This window comes from Etheostoma spectabile, chromosome 19 (assembly GCF_008692095.1).
Source record: "Etheostoma spectabile isolate EspeVRDwgs_2016 chromosome 19, UIUC_Espe_1.0, whole genome shotgun sequence".
Classification (NCBI taxonomy): Eukaryota; Metazoa; Chordata; class Actinopteri; order Perciformes; family Percidae; genus Etheostoma; species Etheostoma spectabile.
Window position 1 is genome coordinate 10174888 of NC_045751.1, and position 14476 is coordinate 10189363.

General features: G+C 42.3%; 1 protein-coding gene across 1 annotated transcript in view; it reads right to left on the reverse strand.

Annotated features, from left to right (window-relative positions):
• The window catches only part of dachb (dachshund b), a 100311-nt gene that overhangs the window by 38729 nt on the left and 47106 nt on the right, over positions 1-14476 (reverse strand). Inside the window, exon 2 of the mRNA XM_032499423.1 lies at positions 6183-6298. Coding sequence (XP_032355314.1) covers positions 6183-6298 — 116 coding nt within the window. The remainder of the gene's footprint in view (positions 1-6182; positions 6299-14476) is intronic.

Genomic DNA, 14476 nt, shown 5'->3' on the forward strand with positions numbered 1-14476 from the left:
CGGCTAAGGCTGATGAATAGAAAATGTATCGGCATCGGCACTAAAAAATCCATATCGGTCGATCCCTAGTTGTGGTTTGGTTGTGGTGTCAGGCGTGTGTGGAGTGGTTTTGTTTTGATTTGAAAAGCTTCAAACACCATATCATGCTTGTGCTATGGTGTCAGAATAATCTGAAAAATTAGTCTTCAACTGGGAAAATTCACACTGCCTTGGGATTGAGATAGGGCATGCCTTAATGGAGGCCTGCCCTCTCCGAATGTCCTTCTTCTTCTTCTTATTATTTATTATTATTATTTAGCAAGGCAGTGTCACAGGATATCAGCCAGTGTATGAATGATACTAAGCAAAAGAGTTAATTTCAACAGCCCAGCATCCTGGGTTAAATGGTAAAACACAGTTATGTGCCCACAAGTACCCCACAAGTTACCCAGCTGTGGGGTTGGAGTTGGGTAACTTTTTAATCCAGCAATCTTTTGAGTGTACCTGAATTTCACTCTGGTTTCCTTAGTAACAAACTCAGCCAGTTGGGGACGCTATAGCTGCCACTGATCATGGTGCGTGTGTGTGTGTGTGTGTGTGTGTTGTGTGTGTGTGTGTGTGTTCTGTGTTGTCGTATATTTTTTTTAAAAGCGCAGAAATGTGATGCAGGAAGTGAAAGGAAAAGAAGAGGAGAGATGAAAAGGACTTAATGTCACTTTAGTCCTCTTTAGCCCACCCGCCCTCCCTCCCTCCTCTCGCTTTCCCACTCCTCCCCCTTCATCCCTCCCTCAATCAACTTCCTCTCTCCTCCTCTCTCTCTCTTCTTCTCGCAGCCGTCTCACATCAGAGTCCTCCTGCTGCTGCAGGTGCACATAGATCCTCAATGAGTGTTTCTTTCAGATTGAAAGATTGAAAGCACTTCATCTGTAACTTACACGAGTACTTGTGTGTGTTCAAGTGTGTGTGTGTGTGTGTGTGGTGTGTATGCGTGTGTGTGTGTGTGTTGTGTGTGTACGCCAGATGTGTTTCTGTTCATCACTGCAAAATGTGTGTTTATGCACTGTTGTGTGCCAAAGTGTATTTGTGTTTTTAAGTGTGTATTAAAAATGTCTTTGTGTGTGTATATAAAGTGCTTGTAGATGTGTCTCTGTATCCAAAGCGTGTGGTGTGGGGTGTGTGTGTGTGTTTTGTGTGTTGGTGTGTGTGTGTGTGTGTGTGTGTGTGTGTGTGGTGTGTATTAGAAGACAAGGCAAACCATTGAGCTGTTTTTGAAGTGAATTAACAAGTCAAATGAGTGCCGCAGCACCCTGCATAGGTTACCACACACACACACACACAGGCACACACCACACGCCACGCACACGCACACACACCACACCACACACACTTATCATCACAGCGTCTTTGTGACGCAAGATGAGGCCAATTAAACTGAAATCACTCTCTTGTTGTTTATTCCTCCTCCCTTGTTTTCTCGTCTTCCTCCGTTTAATCCACTTTTTCTTCTCCTCTCTCCTTTCTTTCTTTACTTCTTCTATCTCATCTTTCATCCTGTCATACCACCATCTTTCCTTCTTCAGTCCCCTGTCCTTTTTTCCACCTTTCTTCCTCCATCCACCTTTCATCTGCTCCACCTTCTCTTTGCATCTCACTTCCTCTGCTTTAAGTATTTTCTTCAATCCTCTTATTTCAAAGTCCACCTTTTTTCTAAAGGTCTTCCTTCTTCAGAGTCTCATTTCCTCCCATCTGTGTTTTCCCTCTTTCTCATCATCATCTCGTCTTTTTTTCACCCTTCTTTCTGTTCTCTCTTTACCTCTAGTTTCTCTTCCTTTACTTTTTTCTATCTTTTCATTTGTAAACTTTCTTCCACCTTACCAACAAACACCTAGTTTTACCTCCCTTTGTCTTATTCTCCCTCTTCTCATCTCTTCTTTCCTCCAGATCCTTTCCTCTCTTCTCACCAGTTTCTCCAAACTTCCTCACTCTGTGTGTTTTCTAACAGTGTGATAAATGTCCATCTGTGATTGGCTGATGCCCCCCATCGCTGTGGCGCCCGGAAGGTCGTAAACAACAGCCCGTCTCCCACGGCAACATGGTGTCTCCATGGACGCAGGACCAAGTCTGCGCGTGTGCTTGTGTGTGTGGCTTAGGAGGAATGCGACATCCGACGACTGCCAACTGTGTGTGTTGTATATATGTAATGAGTGTGTGTGTGTGTGTGTGTGTGTGTGTGTGTGTGTGTGTGTGTGTGTGTGTGTGGTGTGTGTGTGTGTATGTGTATGTGTGTGTGCTAATGAGCGATCATAAGTGAGCAAATGTTTTCTCTGGGTTCCACTAATGTTCGACAAACACACGCTTCTGCTTACGCACGCACACACACACACACACACAACCACACACACACACACCTGATGTGTATATGCAGTCAGTAATGTGTGTGCGTGTGTCATTAGTATGCTACAGTGAGCTGTGTCCATATGTCACTAAACACAACCATGTTTTATTTATCCTGGAGAGAGAGAGAGAGAGAGAGAGAGAGAGAGGAGAGAGAGAGAGAGAGAGAGAGAGAGAGAGAGAAGGAGGTCAACAGTCAAGGGGACAGAGGGAAGGATGGAAAAAGAAAATGTGTTACAAGAAAGAGGAAAGAGGAGGGTGAAAACAAGAAGGATAATTGGTAAGAGATGAAGAGTAAGAGGAAGGGAGGGATGAAGAAGAGGAAGTTGGAAGAGGGAGTGAGACGGCAAGTGAGAGGTTAGAAATGAGAAGATGAGGAGGAGAAGTGAGTCATGTGTGAAGTTAGAAAAAAGAGAGGAAAGGAGGGATAGGAAAAGGTATAAAGGAAGGAAAAAGGAGGAATGAGCATAGGAACACAGAAAAGGGTGGAGGGGGGGAAGATAAATAAAAGGAAAAAAAAAAAGGATAGAGGAAGAGGGGGTGGAGGAGAAGAAAGTAGGGTTACGGTTGGAAGGTGTGAAAGAGAAAAGGAGGGACAGAAAGATAAGAAGGAAAAAAGGTAGAGAGGGAAAGACGGAAGGAGGTGGAAAAAGGGACTTAGAGATAACAGAAAGACGCAGGAAGATGTGTCAAGGAAGGAGAGAAGAAAAAAGAAAGGAAAGGAGGGAGAGAGGGTCATGGAGAAAGAAAAAAGTTGAAAAAGAGGGAAAGAAGAATTGACGAAAAGGTGATAGTAAAAGGGCGAGGAAGATGAGCTAAGGAAAAAGAAAGAAAGAGCGAGGAAAAGAAGGGAAATTAGAAATTAGAGAAAAGGAAGAAACTGAGAACTAGACAAAGAAGAGATTGCGAGAAAGAAGGTAGAAAGAAAGCAAAGAGAAAAGGAAAGAGGACAGAAAAGAAGAGGAAAGGAAGGAAGAAGGAGGGGGGAAGTATAGAAGTAGAAATGACAAAGTATAGAAGGACAAAAATAAAGGACTGAAATAAAGCACAATGGTAGAAGAAAGAAAGGAGATACACTTTAAAGAAAGCAAGAATAGGAAAGAAGAGAGGGAATAAAAAAGAAAAGGAAACACTGAAGTACGAAGGGAGATAATTCGAGAAAGGAGGGAAGAAAAAAGGGAGGGAGGGAAAGAGGAGGGAGGGATGGACAGATGGAGGAGTGGGACCCCAGAGACGTGTCATTCATCACACCACCATGCAGTCTGCACTCGTTCAGCCTCTCTTTCTCTTTCTCTGCAGGTCTTTTTTCTTCTTCCATATACATCTTTTTTTCTATAGTTCTTGCCCTTCATTCATTCATTCATTCATTCATTCATTAGCTCACTTTCATCTTTTCTTCCATCCTTTCACTCCCAGACAATCTGTCTTTCTCTTCTTCCCTCCATCTTTTGCTCCCTCCCTTACTCGTTGGCGTTCATTTTTAGGTTTCATCATCTCCTCTGGCGACATCCCTCCTCTCCTCTCTCCATTTTTGCTTCTCTTTCTCTCTCTTTCACCGTCGCCGCTTTTTCTTTCTATCCATTTACACTTTCAGCGCCAAAAAGCAAATCTTTTTGCCCTCTTTTTTTCTGTTTCTTTCACTTATGGATCGAAGAGAAAAGGTGTGGATGGATGGAAAGTAGGAGAGGAAGATGAAGGGATGATAGAGAAGGTGGGAATAGGTGGAGGCAAAGGTGGATGGATGGATGGATGGAAAGAAACACGGGACAAGGGACAAGTGAAGACAGAAACATTTAGTGAGAGGACAGAAGAATGAAAAACATGGTGGATGAGGGAAAGAGGGATGAGAGGAAGAAGTGAAACTGGAAAAGGTGCAGCAGAGGGAAAAAAGAGGGATGCAAAAACATTGAGACGGAGGTGTTATAAGGAGAGATGAAACAATGATGAAGGAGGAGAAAAAATGGGGGGGGTGATACATTTGAGATTCAGAGGAAAAAGAAGCCGTCGGGTTGGTGTGTCCAGACCATAAGAAGAAAAGACGACAGGAATGAAGAGTTGAGGAGGAGAAGGAAGGATGAAACAGGAAAGCAGGTCAATGGTTTTCCCCCATAGACCACCATTATACAAGTCATGTGTAAAACCATTGACAATGGCGAACATGCTTTTAATTTCTAGCCTAGTCTGTTGAGCACGTCCTGAAGATGAAGCCTAATGACTAAACATCGGCATGCTTCCATTTACTTTGGGACCATGTTTGCATGCTAACGTTTAGCTTAGTTGCTAGCATGGCTGGAGACTCTTACAGGCCGGCTACATTGATGGCGTGACGTATACGGAGCGGACTTTTCCCCAAAATTTACATTTCCCACTATAATAAATTTGAAACGGCAACAAAAGGCAGAGAGCATTGTTTAATTTGGGTGCTTTTTGTCTGCGGAGCCCCGCTCTGCAAAAAAAAAAAAACGCGGGGGTTGGGGGGGGGCCCCTTTTACACAAAAAAAGGGATCATGAAGGGGTCATTTTCTTTTAAAATTAAACTCCGATAAAAAGGAAAATTTAAGGGCGGGCAGGGGGGACTGGGGATTTTCCGTTTTGGGAGCCCCTTTAAATTTTCCCGTTTTTCTTTGGTTGAAATTTTAAACTCCATGGATCCAGAGGACTTGGTTACCTGGTCCTCAATTTTCTCGGCAGGTAAATCCGGGGACAGCAAATAGACTATCTGCCCAATCTGGGGCCATCTTGCCCGGTCCTCAGATCTCTGCAGGGTAAATCCCAGACAGCAAAGCTAACACTGCCCAAATCTGAGGACTATGGGCCCCTGGCCCCTCAGATCCTGCAGGGAAAAACCGCCGACAGCTAGCCTTGGGGACTTCTTTCCCAATCTGGGGGTTTTCTGTTCCCCAACGTTTTAAACAAAAAACCCTTTGAACGACACATTTTCCACCAAAAAGTTCCTTTCCCGGGGCTATTCTGCATCGGCCCCCGCCCCCCGCGGGGTGGTTGGGGCCCCCAGCAACTGTGATGGTTTTAACCCCTTGTGTTTTTCCCCCTTTTGGGGGCCCCTTTCCGTGCCCTGGGTAAAAAGCCCCGTGATTTTTGGGGGTTTTAAAAAAAATTTCTGAAAAAAAATTTTCCTTATAATCTATTAAAAAATATTGGGACTTTATCCAATTTTCCACAGCGGGGAAAAACATCTATGTTTTGGGGGAAAGCATCAGTCTCCTAGCCCCCAAAAAAACTGGGAAATGGGGTTTGTTTTTTTATAAGTTTATAATTTTGTTAAAAACCACTTAGGAACAACACAAGGGTCAATCAAAAAAAAATTTTCTAATTGGCCAGGGTATGTTATCACGAAAAAAAGGTAAGGGTATTTTCAGGGAGAAAAAAATTTAAATTTTTCTTTTCTAAAAGTGAAATGGGGCAATTTGCCCGATACCCTAAGGGTTAAGAAAAGCCAAATAAACCCGGCATGGGGGGGGGGGTCTGAATACTAGGCCAAAAAATTTTGGTTAGGTTTTTCAAGATTAAGAAAAATTTCCCGAAGGGTTTTTGAATGTTGACAAAACTAAGATTAAATATTTCTTTTTTGGATGGAATAATTTAAAAAATTTTAAATTTTCCCACTTTTAAACCATTGAAAAGCTGACGTTTTGGAGAAACATGTATTGCCCCAGTTAAATAAACGAGTGAATAAATAACACCATGGAGAAAAAAAAAAAAAAGGGGGGAGTTGAAGGAATACAACAAGAAAGAAAGAGAAAGAAAACACATGAAAAGCTGTCATTCATCCATCACTCTGCCTCTCTTACCGGTGTGTGAGAGCAGGTTGGGGGACAGCAGGCCGGGGAGGCCCGGGTGGAGCAGCCTGGGGCTTTCCTGGATCCCTGCACCAGAACAACGCTTCGGAGGACGGCCCGGACGAGAGCTGGGGGGGGGGGGGGGGGGGGAGACAGAGAGATTAATTACTATGACACAGAATTAGATTCGGAGCGCTGAGTGCAGAGAGATGGAGGGACCGTTCGGGTCTACATCTGATGTGACTCAATTCAGCTGCGATTGAATATTCAGCCTGGATTTGATTTCATTAAGTGTAGTTTACTCATTCATCTCGATCAATCAACATATTTTTAAAGAGGAAAAAAAGGGAAACAACACAAAGATAATACACAGTTGTATACAAACCAATCCGATTCCATCACAGAACAAAGAAAGGATGAGTTTAAAGAGGATGAGACAGAGGCGTAATGCTTGTAAAGTCCTGCATCTATTTTACAATATCATATGATTATAGGAAAAAAAACAAATAGCTATGCATATACAGCATAAAAAAAATTGTAAGTCATACAATAACTTACAATAATACAACTGTGTGTGCATTCCCAATAATATTTTCAGATCACCTTTCTGTAATGGTCAAATTTTTTTCTTGAATGTATTTTTAAAACTGTATAAAATTATGGCTGTTTAATATTCTCAATTGTTTATAAAAGTGTGTAAAGTTTTGAGTAACTAAATAAAAAAAATTATATATATATTTGTATTTATAGTTTTATTTCAAGCAAGCTAGTGGACGCAAGAAATCATGTGACAGAGGATTTATCTTTAGATTATTTGCACTTTTATTATAATAGGTTTTGATGATAAAACCTTTATTTAATTTGCATGAAAATTAAAAAGAAATATCTGGTGGACTGTTGGTCGAGCATCGCTTTCAGCAGTCGAAGCTGACAGCTGGATGTTGCAGCAGGTGGCTCCGACGTAATCGAATCACAAACTGACAACACACAGCGCACAGTAGTTTCACTTTCACCAGCCGCCGTGCTGGAAGACAGGGACCTTACGCCTGATTGGCTGAATGCAGGACAGTTCAATGAAACCTGATTGGTCGTCGTTATAGTTGGTGTCTCCGGTGCGAGATGAAGTGATCTTTTCTCTGACATTTTCACACCTCGAAGCACCACAACCAGCAGGAACAGCGGGAGTTGCCACATCCTAAAATATCCCCCCTTTTAAGAGGAGAAAAGCACTCCAATCTTTATCAGCGTGTTCCCCTCTGACAACAGAAGAAGAATCCTGAAGCAAGATATGGAAACTAAACTACTATTTGATTTGTGATAAATCTGTGATAGTGACACAACAATTAAACGCACTATTAAACAATTTGATCTTAATTTGACAGCAGATACGTTTATATCAAAATGCTTTTAAATACCATGAACCTTTATTTTGTAATCAGCATCCAGCTGCTTCACAATAAAAGCCCTTAAACAACCAGGGTTGTTGCTAAAGTCTGGCAATGTGGAGGTTTAAGCTATCTTTTACATTACGTGTAATTGGAAATTTAGAGTTCTCCCAAGAGCACAGTTCGAATTGGCTCATTTAGTTACTCTGGCATCGAGTAACGCTGCTCATTAGCTATGCCCTTGTAGCCGAGCTGCACCAATCACATCAGTGTATCTGATATAGGCGGGCCAGAGCCGAGCTGCACCAATCACATCAGTGTATCTGATATAGGCGGGCCAGAGCCGAGCTGCACCAATCACATCAGTGTATCTGATATAGACGGGCCAGAGCCGAGCTGCACCAATCACATCAGTGTATCTGATATAGGCGGGCCAGAGCCGAGCTGCCCAAATCAGTGTATCGATATAGCGGCAGAGCCAAGCTGCACCAATCACATCAGTGTATCTGATATAGGCGGGCTAAACAGTTGATGGTAGCTAAGCGTATAGGACTCTGGATACGCCACCTCGTGTGTTGTTGTGATTGGTCGTAGTGTTATCCAATTGCGCGCAGCGAGATTTTCCAATGCACGCTTGGTGCTGCCCCTTTCTAGTTCAAATAAATCAATGATTCAGAATTGGGTGAAAGGGCCTTCTGTGTATAATTCACAAACAATTTCCAAGAAGATTTACTGAAAATAATCAACTCGTTTGTGACTAATTACTAGGATTAGGCATCAAGAACCAATTCCTACTTGGAATCGGTTCCAAAATGACAATTGCAGTAGAAGCGTTTCTTTAGTGGCATCGTTTGGAAATTGTTTAGAGGATTCGGTTTCAAATCTGATCATCGCTTCCCAATTTAATATGCGCAAGTATTGGTTTTTCGTAGCGACCAGGCGCTGTTGTGTTGCAGCCTTGGAGCACAGTAAGCAGCGCTCTAGTGTGGTTTTATTTTAGATTGAAAAAGCACGGTAAAACGGCAAACCACCATTGAATCAAAATAAAACTTTCCTCTTATTTGTGAAAATAAGCATGTGACCCGTTTCAACTCCACCCCTCAAAGAATTGGAATCGAAATGAAGAATTGAAATTGGAATAAGAATTGTTAAAATCCAACCCAAGCCTACTATAGGGGGTTATTGGGGAGTATTACATGGCTTGGTTGAATTTTAATGTAGAATGTGGTCTGTTGTGTATAAGTATAACAAAGTATAAGTATAACACACCGTTGCCATGGACGCAGTTCTATCATTCAATCCGCTAAAAGAAGTCTGGATAATTTATCAGCTGTGGCAAAAAGTGGGGAAACGTGGAGCAACTTCTGTCCTCCAATTCAAGCAATGACAGCAAATCTGGTCTATCGCTACGCTAATTAGTTAGCTTAGCTTCATTGCAACATGTTTAACATTAACTTACAGGTTTGTCAACATGCAGCAGCTGTGCAAAAAGGAAACAAGATGAATGAGCACATAAACGTCACCATAAATATTCCTCCAGGCGGATTCAAGACCTGATCACCCTGTCGGGCTTGTATTCGCTACAACAACCGCCTCACTCTGCATTAGCCTATCCCCTTCTACATTGTCCCTTACATATGATGGAACAGCTGACACAAAAATCTAAAAGGAATTAAAACATTTATGGGACTTTCTTGAATTTCTTCTAACTTGACCTCAGTTGTTAAAACTAAGATTCGTTCCAGCTTGAAGACTTTTACTGTGAAAAAAGCATTGGGCAGGAAGATTCAAGATTGCCAAATGATCGGTTTAAAGATGAAAAGACAGGGACAGAAAAGGAGGCATTCGCATTGACTGGGGCTAAATATGCTAACACTGATCTAAAACAGTGTCTAGCACTCACACAAGCACAGTAATACATGTCCTACATGTGCAAGTGAGCCTGAATGCACATCCACAACACAAGCATCCCTCTCTATTTTTGTCACACACACCACACACACACACACACACACACACACACACACACAATAACCTACTGTATTATGCATGTGCACGTAGGCATAAATAACACACACAACAGAAGAATACAGTAACTGCAAACGTGCGATGAAACATAAGAAGCCACACACCACACACACACACACACACACACACACACACACACACACACACACACACACACACACACCACAACACACAGGAGGTGTGCATACAGGCCAACTCTCTGCAGGGTGGCTAAGTAACAGATGGCCGTCCAAAGTCATTTACACCTAGAGTGTGAGAGAGTGTGAGATGGAGAGAGGACCAAAGAACTAAAACCTGTACAAGACTTCACCACAGTTTCACCGGATGAAAATAGAATAAAGTATAATAGAAGAAACAAAAAATAAAAAATATAGATTAGGACATAAAAACACAAGAATATAAAAAAACTCCCCTATATTGAAAACTTCCAAACCAAAAATACAACAGCAAACCTGTAATAAATAGAATGCATTTTGTTTTACTACTCCAATAAGACCGGCTAACGTTAGCATGTCCGGCTACCTAGTTTACCTAGCTAATGTAATTCTAACTGAGCTAGATAAACTACATTATTTTTTAAGCATTGCCAAGGCTTTTACACACTGGGAGCATTTTTTTTGTGCAGGTAATTCACATGTCAATACATATTTTTTATACCACATGTTTATCATTCATGTAGAATGAATGAAGAATTACCCTAACCCAGGAGAATGGGTGCAGCTGGCTCACCTGAACTAGCTCACATTACAGCTTAGCCGAGGAGGACGCCATAAATGTTTAGATCACACGTCGTCATGTGCACGAGCCTCTCGTCCAAGAGTAGGCGGGTCTGCGGGTGTAGTTTGGTAGAAAGAAAATAATTCCTACATGAAACTGGTCACAACCAGGTCTGTGGATTAGTAAATGGGTCATGATTTCTGAAAAAAGACAAGAGTCTTTTAAAAGCTTTTTTGGCACTTTGAGCCCCACAAGCTGAGTGCCATCTAGTTCTATAATATTGGAGAGAAAAGAGACATCTCTACGGCCCTCATCTCCAACACAACTCACAACAATCTAGATCGAAAAATAGCACTACAGGTAAGAGACATTTGTTCACGATCTTATAATTACTAGAATATAATCTAATAGAATGGAGTCAAATAATAAAAGTGGATGTTGGTCTTTTCAGGAACATCAGAGTACATCGACCGGATCCCAGTGGGAGTGGTGAAAAGACTGGAGAGAAGAGGAAGTGTGTAAAAAGATGTGGAGAGAAAACGTCTTGACAAGGTTTTGGGGTGTGATCGTGTACTTGAGAAAAAGACACACAGACACACACAGACATTGAAAGTGAGAGAGAGAGAGAGAGAGAGGCAGAGGAGCATGAAGAAATGAAAACATGAACCTTCACTTTTCTTCTGAACTCTGCTTCACCTCTCCTTCTCTTCTCCTTCAATCACGCACACACACACACACACACACACACACACACACACACACACACACACACACACACACACACAATAGATACATGTTACAGTACCAGGTGTGTGTGTGAGTGTGTGTTCATCTGCATCCATCCATGTGCAAGCAACATTAAGGTGTGTATGTGTATCTACGTGAATCCATGCCATTTTGTGTGTGTGTGTGTGTGTGTGTGTGTGGTGTGTGTGTGTGTGTGTGTGTGTTGTGCGCAAAGGACACATGATATCGCCTTCTCATTAGCCTTACAGTTCTTTGTTCAAAGTAATGACTGCAGTGTGGTGTGTGTGTGTGGTGTGTGTGTGTGTGTGTGTGTGTGTGTGTGTGGTGTGTGTGTGTGTTGCGTGTCCCGTAGGGTTGCCATATGTTGGGCATTAATCCTCGTCAACGGTCCACTCTCCTTACCGCACCGAGCACAGGAACAAAGAGCAGGTCACACACACGCTGCCTGTACACACAGTTACACACTTGCATAAAGATGCAAAGGCCTGGCTGCACACGCACACACACACACACACACACACACACACACACACACACACACCAGACCTACATACATGTGTTAACCCCTCAACCCTACCTGCATTCAAATCCTTAAATAGAAACAAATTTGCTTGTCCCACTCTGGCTCTCCTTGCGTTAGCGAAACACTTCTGATGTGAAATCATTACACGACAGGTAAGCCTGTGACCTTTGACCTCCTGGCTTCCTTCCCTATAATCACACTGACAGAGCTAAGCAGCCATCCACTGAAGTCTTTTCATTTCCTACCAGACAAAAAAAAACAAAAAAAAACAACTACTCTCTATTCAGATTAGTTATTTATTCGGTAATCTGATTTCATCTCAAAAGCAAAGAAAACATCAGAAAGATCTGTAAAGCTACGACATTTATAAAGAGTAGTCAGCGATGCAAACTGTGCTCCTTCAAATCTCAAACACGGCAGCTTGGTCAGTGGCCTTCAGTATCTGATACGACCCACAATGCACTCTTTAGCGTTCCTTTGAGGCAGACCGGGACTAACTTCAGTGTAAACCTGCAGCTATCTTTCACCTGAAAGTACCCCGCACAGGGCGACCGATGTGCACGCCCCCATGTAGGCTGGTTTGACTCTGACCCACGACGCTTTGCTGCACTCTCTCTCTCCCCTTTCCATTACTTCAAGCTATCCTATCTAATTTAGGCAATAAGCGCCCCAAAAATAATAACAAAAGGCACCCTGCACGTTGAAAATTGACTCCAAAGAGGTACCCAGGGCATTTGAGAAAAGAAGCCAAGGGGTCCTGACAAAGTGGCCTTAGGCCCCCCCGACACACAAAGCCGACGGCCAAGAACTAGAAACGACGAAGGCCGACTGTGCGTTCGCCTCACGTCGCCTTTGACCGGGCCAAAAAATTTCACTTGGACACACCGACGGCCAACTACCGTGTACGATCTGCTCCTCTGACCTGTAAGAAGGAGAGGTACCGCGGTCAGACTCTACAACACCTGCACCACCTGATAATGTTGTAGTTTCTCTTCCTGTGTTTCATCTGCTCCACACACTCTGGATATCTTTACTATCTGTATTTATATATTTTTTTCAGTTACAAGTACTTACTTTTTCAATAGTATTTATGGTTACCTACTTTTGCTAAAACTATTTTAATTACATATGCAACTTAAGTTAATTTAACGTCACTCACTTACACTGTTATTGTTTTTCTGTACCATCGCAACCGCACTTTGCCAAACCTTTATTTGACGTCACTTACATTCAGCCGCACCTTCTGCTCACTGTCTGCGGTTTGCTTGTTTTGTGTTTACTTGTGTATTTTTTTTGTTTTTGCTCTTATTGTAGAAAATGCTGCTGCTGTAATAAGGAAATTTCCCCGCTGTGGGATGAATAACGTATAATCTACTCTCCGTGCCAGCAGACGTCTGTAATCTGTTGTCATTCAAAACAGGGAAACCGGATGTAAATCTTTACGAAAGAACCAAGCAGGCCGGCCTTGTTGCAGAATTCAAATGTTCTTCAAAAGTTGCCGTTCTTTTTCCGTGTCGCTTGCTAGCTCGAAATTTGTGGTCGTTTCCCGTATTGAAGGGATTTTGAAAACGGCAACACGCAGAGAGCTGAAGGTGACGGACATCTGGAAATGAATTACTTCCGTTGACTAATTACAATGAGATGAACAGCGGCTTCAATGTGTTTGCTGCTGATGTATTTTTGGATTGGCTTAAAAACAACACAAACATGCCACGAATGGAAGACATGAAGCTGACATTTCAACCACACACACACACACACACACACACACAAACGCGCGAACACGAACACGAACACGCACACACACACACACACACGCACACACAGATCTGATGAGCCACCTTGAAGTAAGTCTTCCCACTTTGACACACACGCACCCTCGTCTGTCCTCCCAAATGGCCGTTTCTATGGTGACGGAGCCTTGATCAATACTCCGTCATTGGCTCTGATGGCCGGTCAGGGTCGGTCACACACACACTCACACACACTCACACACACACACACACACACACACACATACACACACTCACACATACACACACACACACACACACACACACACAAACAGGCATGGCGGTGAATAAGCACGGACTCTCTAACACGTTAGACAGATTGATTTAGCTCAGAACGTGCAGAGGTCACACACACACACACACACACACTCTCACACACACACACAGTTTATCAAAGCCTGGTGCGGTCAATACGAGGGGTAGAGCGAGGGGTCAACCCTCTTTAGCTAAAATCTTTCATCTTTTCTTTTATCTCTCCATCAGTTGGCTGATCCTTTTCTCCTCCTTGCTCTCTTCTTTTTTTGTTATTGTCCCTCCTCTCTTTCATTTATCGGTTTTCAGTTTCAATCCTCCGTCATCTTTAGATTAATATCTTTGTTCCCGTATTCAGTTTCCTTCTCTGTGTTTTTTTCATTCTCCCTCTCTATTTAGGCTGGTGTTTGTGGCTTTAACACAGTATTATTTTAAAGTTTGTCTCTTTCCCCTTTTTCTTTATTTTCATTTTTACATATATTTCTTTATTTACTTTATGCTTCATTTTGATTTTAGATCTTTTATAACTTATTTATCTTTTTTTATTTGCATGTTCTCTCTAATTGTCTACTTTCCGTCTAATTTGAACTCAAGATGGATGAAAAATGTGTTTGACGCTGCATTTCTTCTGTTTTTGGGATGTGTTGCATCCGTTACATGTTGGCCCATGTGTGTGTTTTTAAACACATGGCTTCATTTTTAAATATTTTACTTTAAGTGTGGTGTTCTCTCAAAAGTATAATTTAATATGTTTGTCCATTAGTCCCTTGGTTTTAGGACCTGCCTACACAGATACTGGACCAGCGCAACGTCTACAAAGATAGGGGTCGCTGTCGCTTTCAAAAACTAAATCAAATGTGC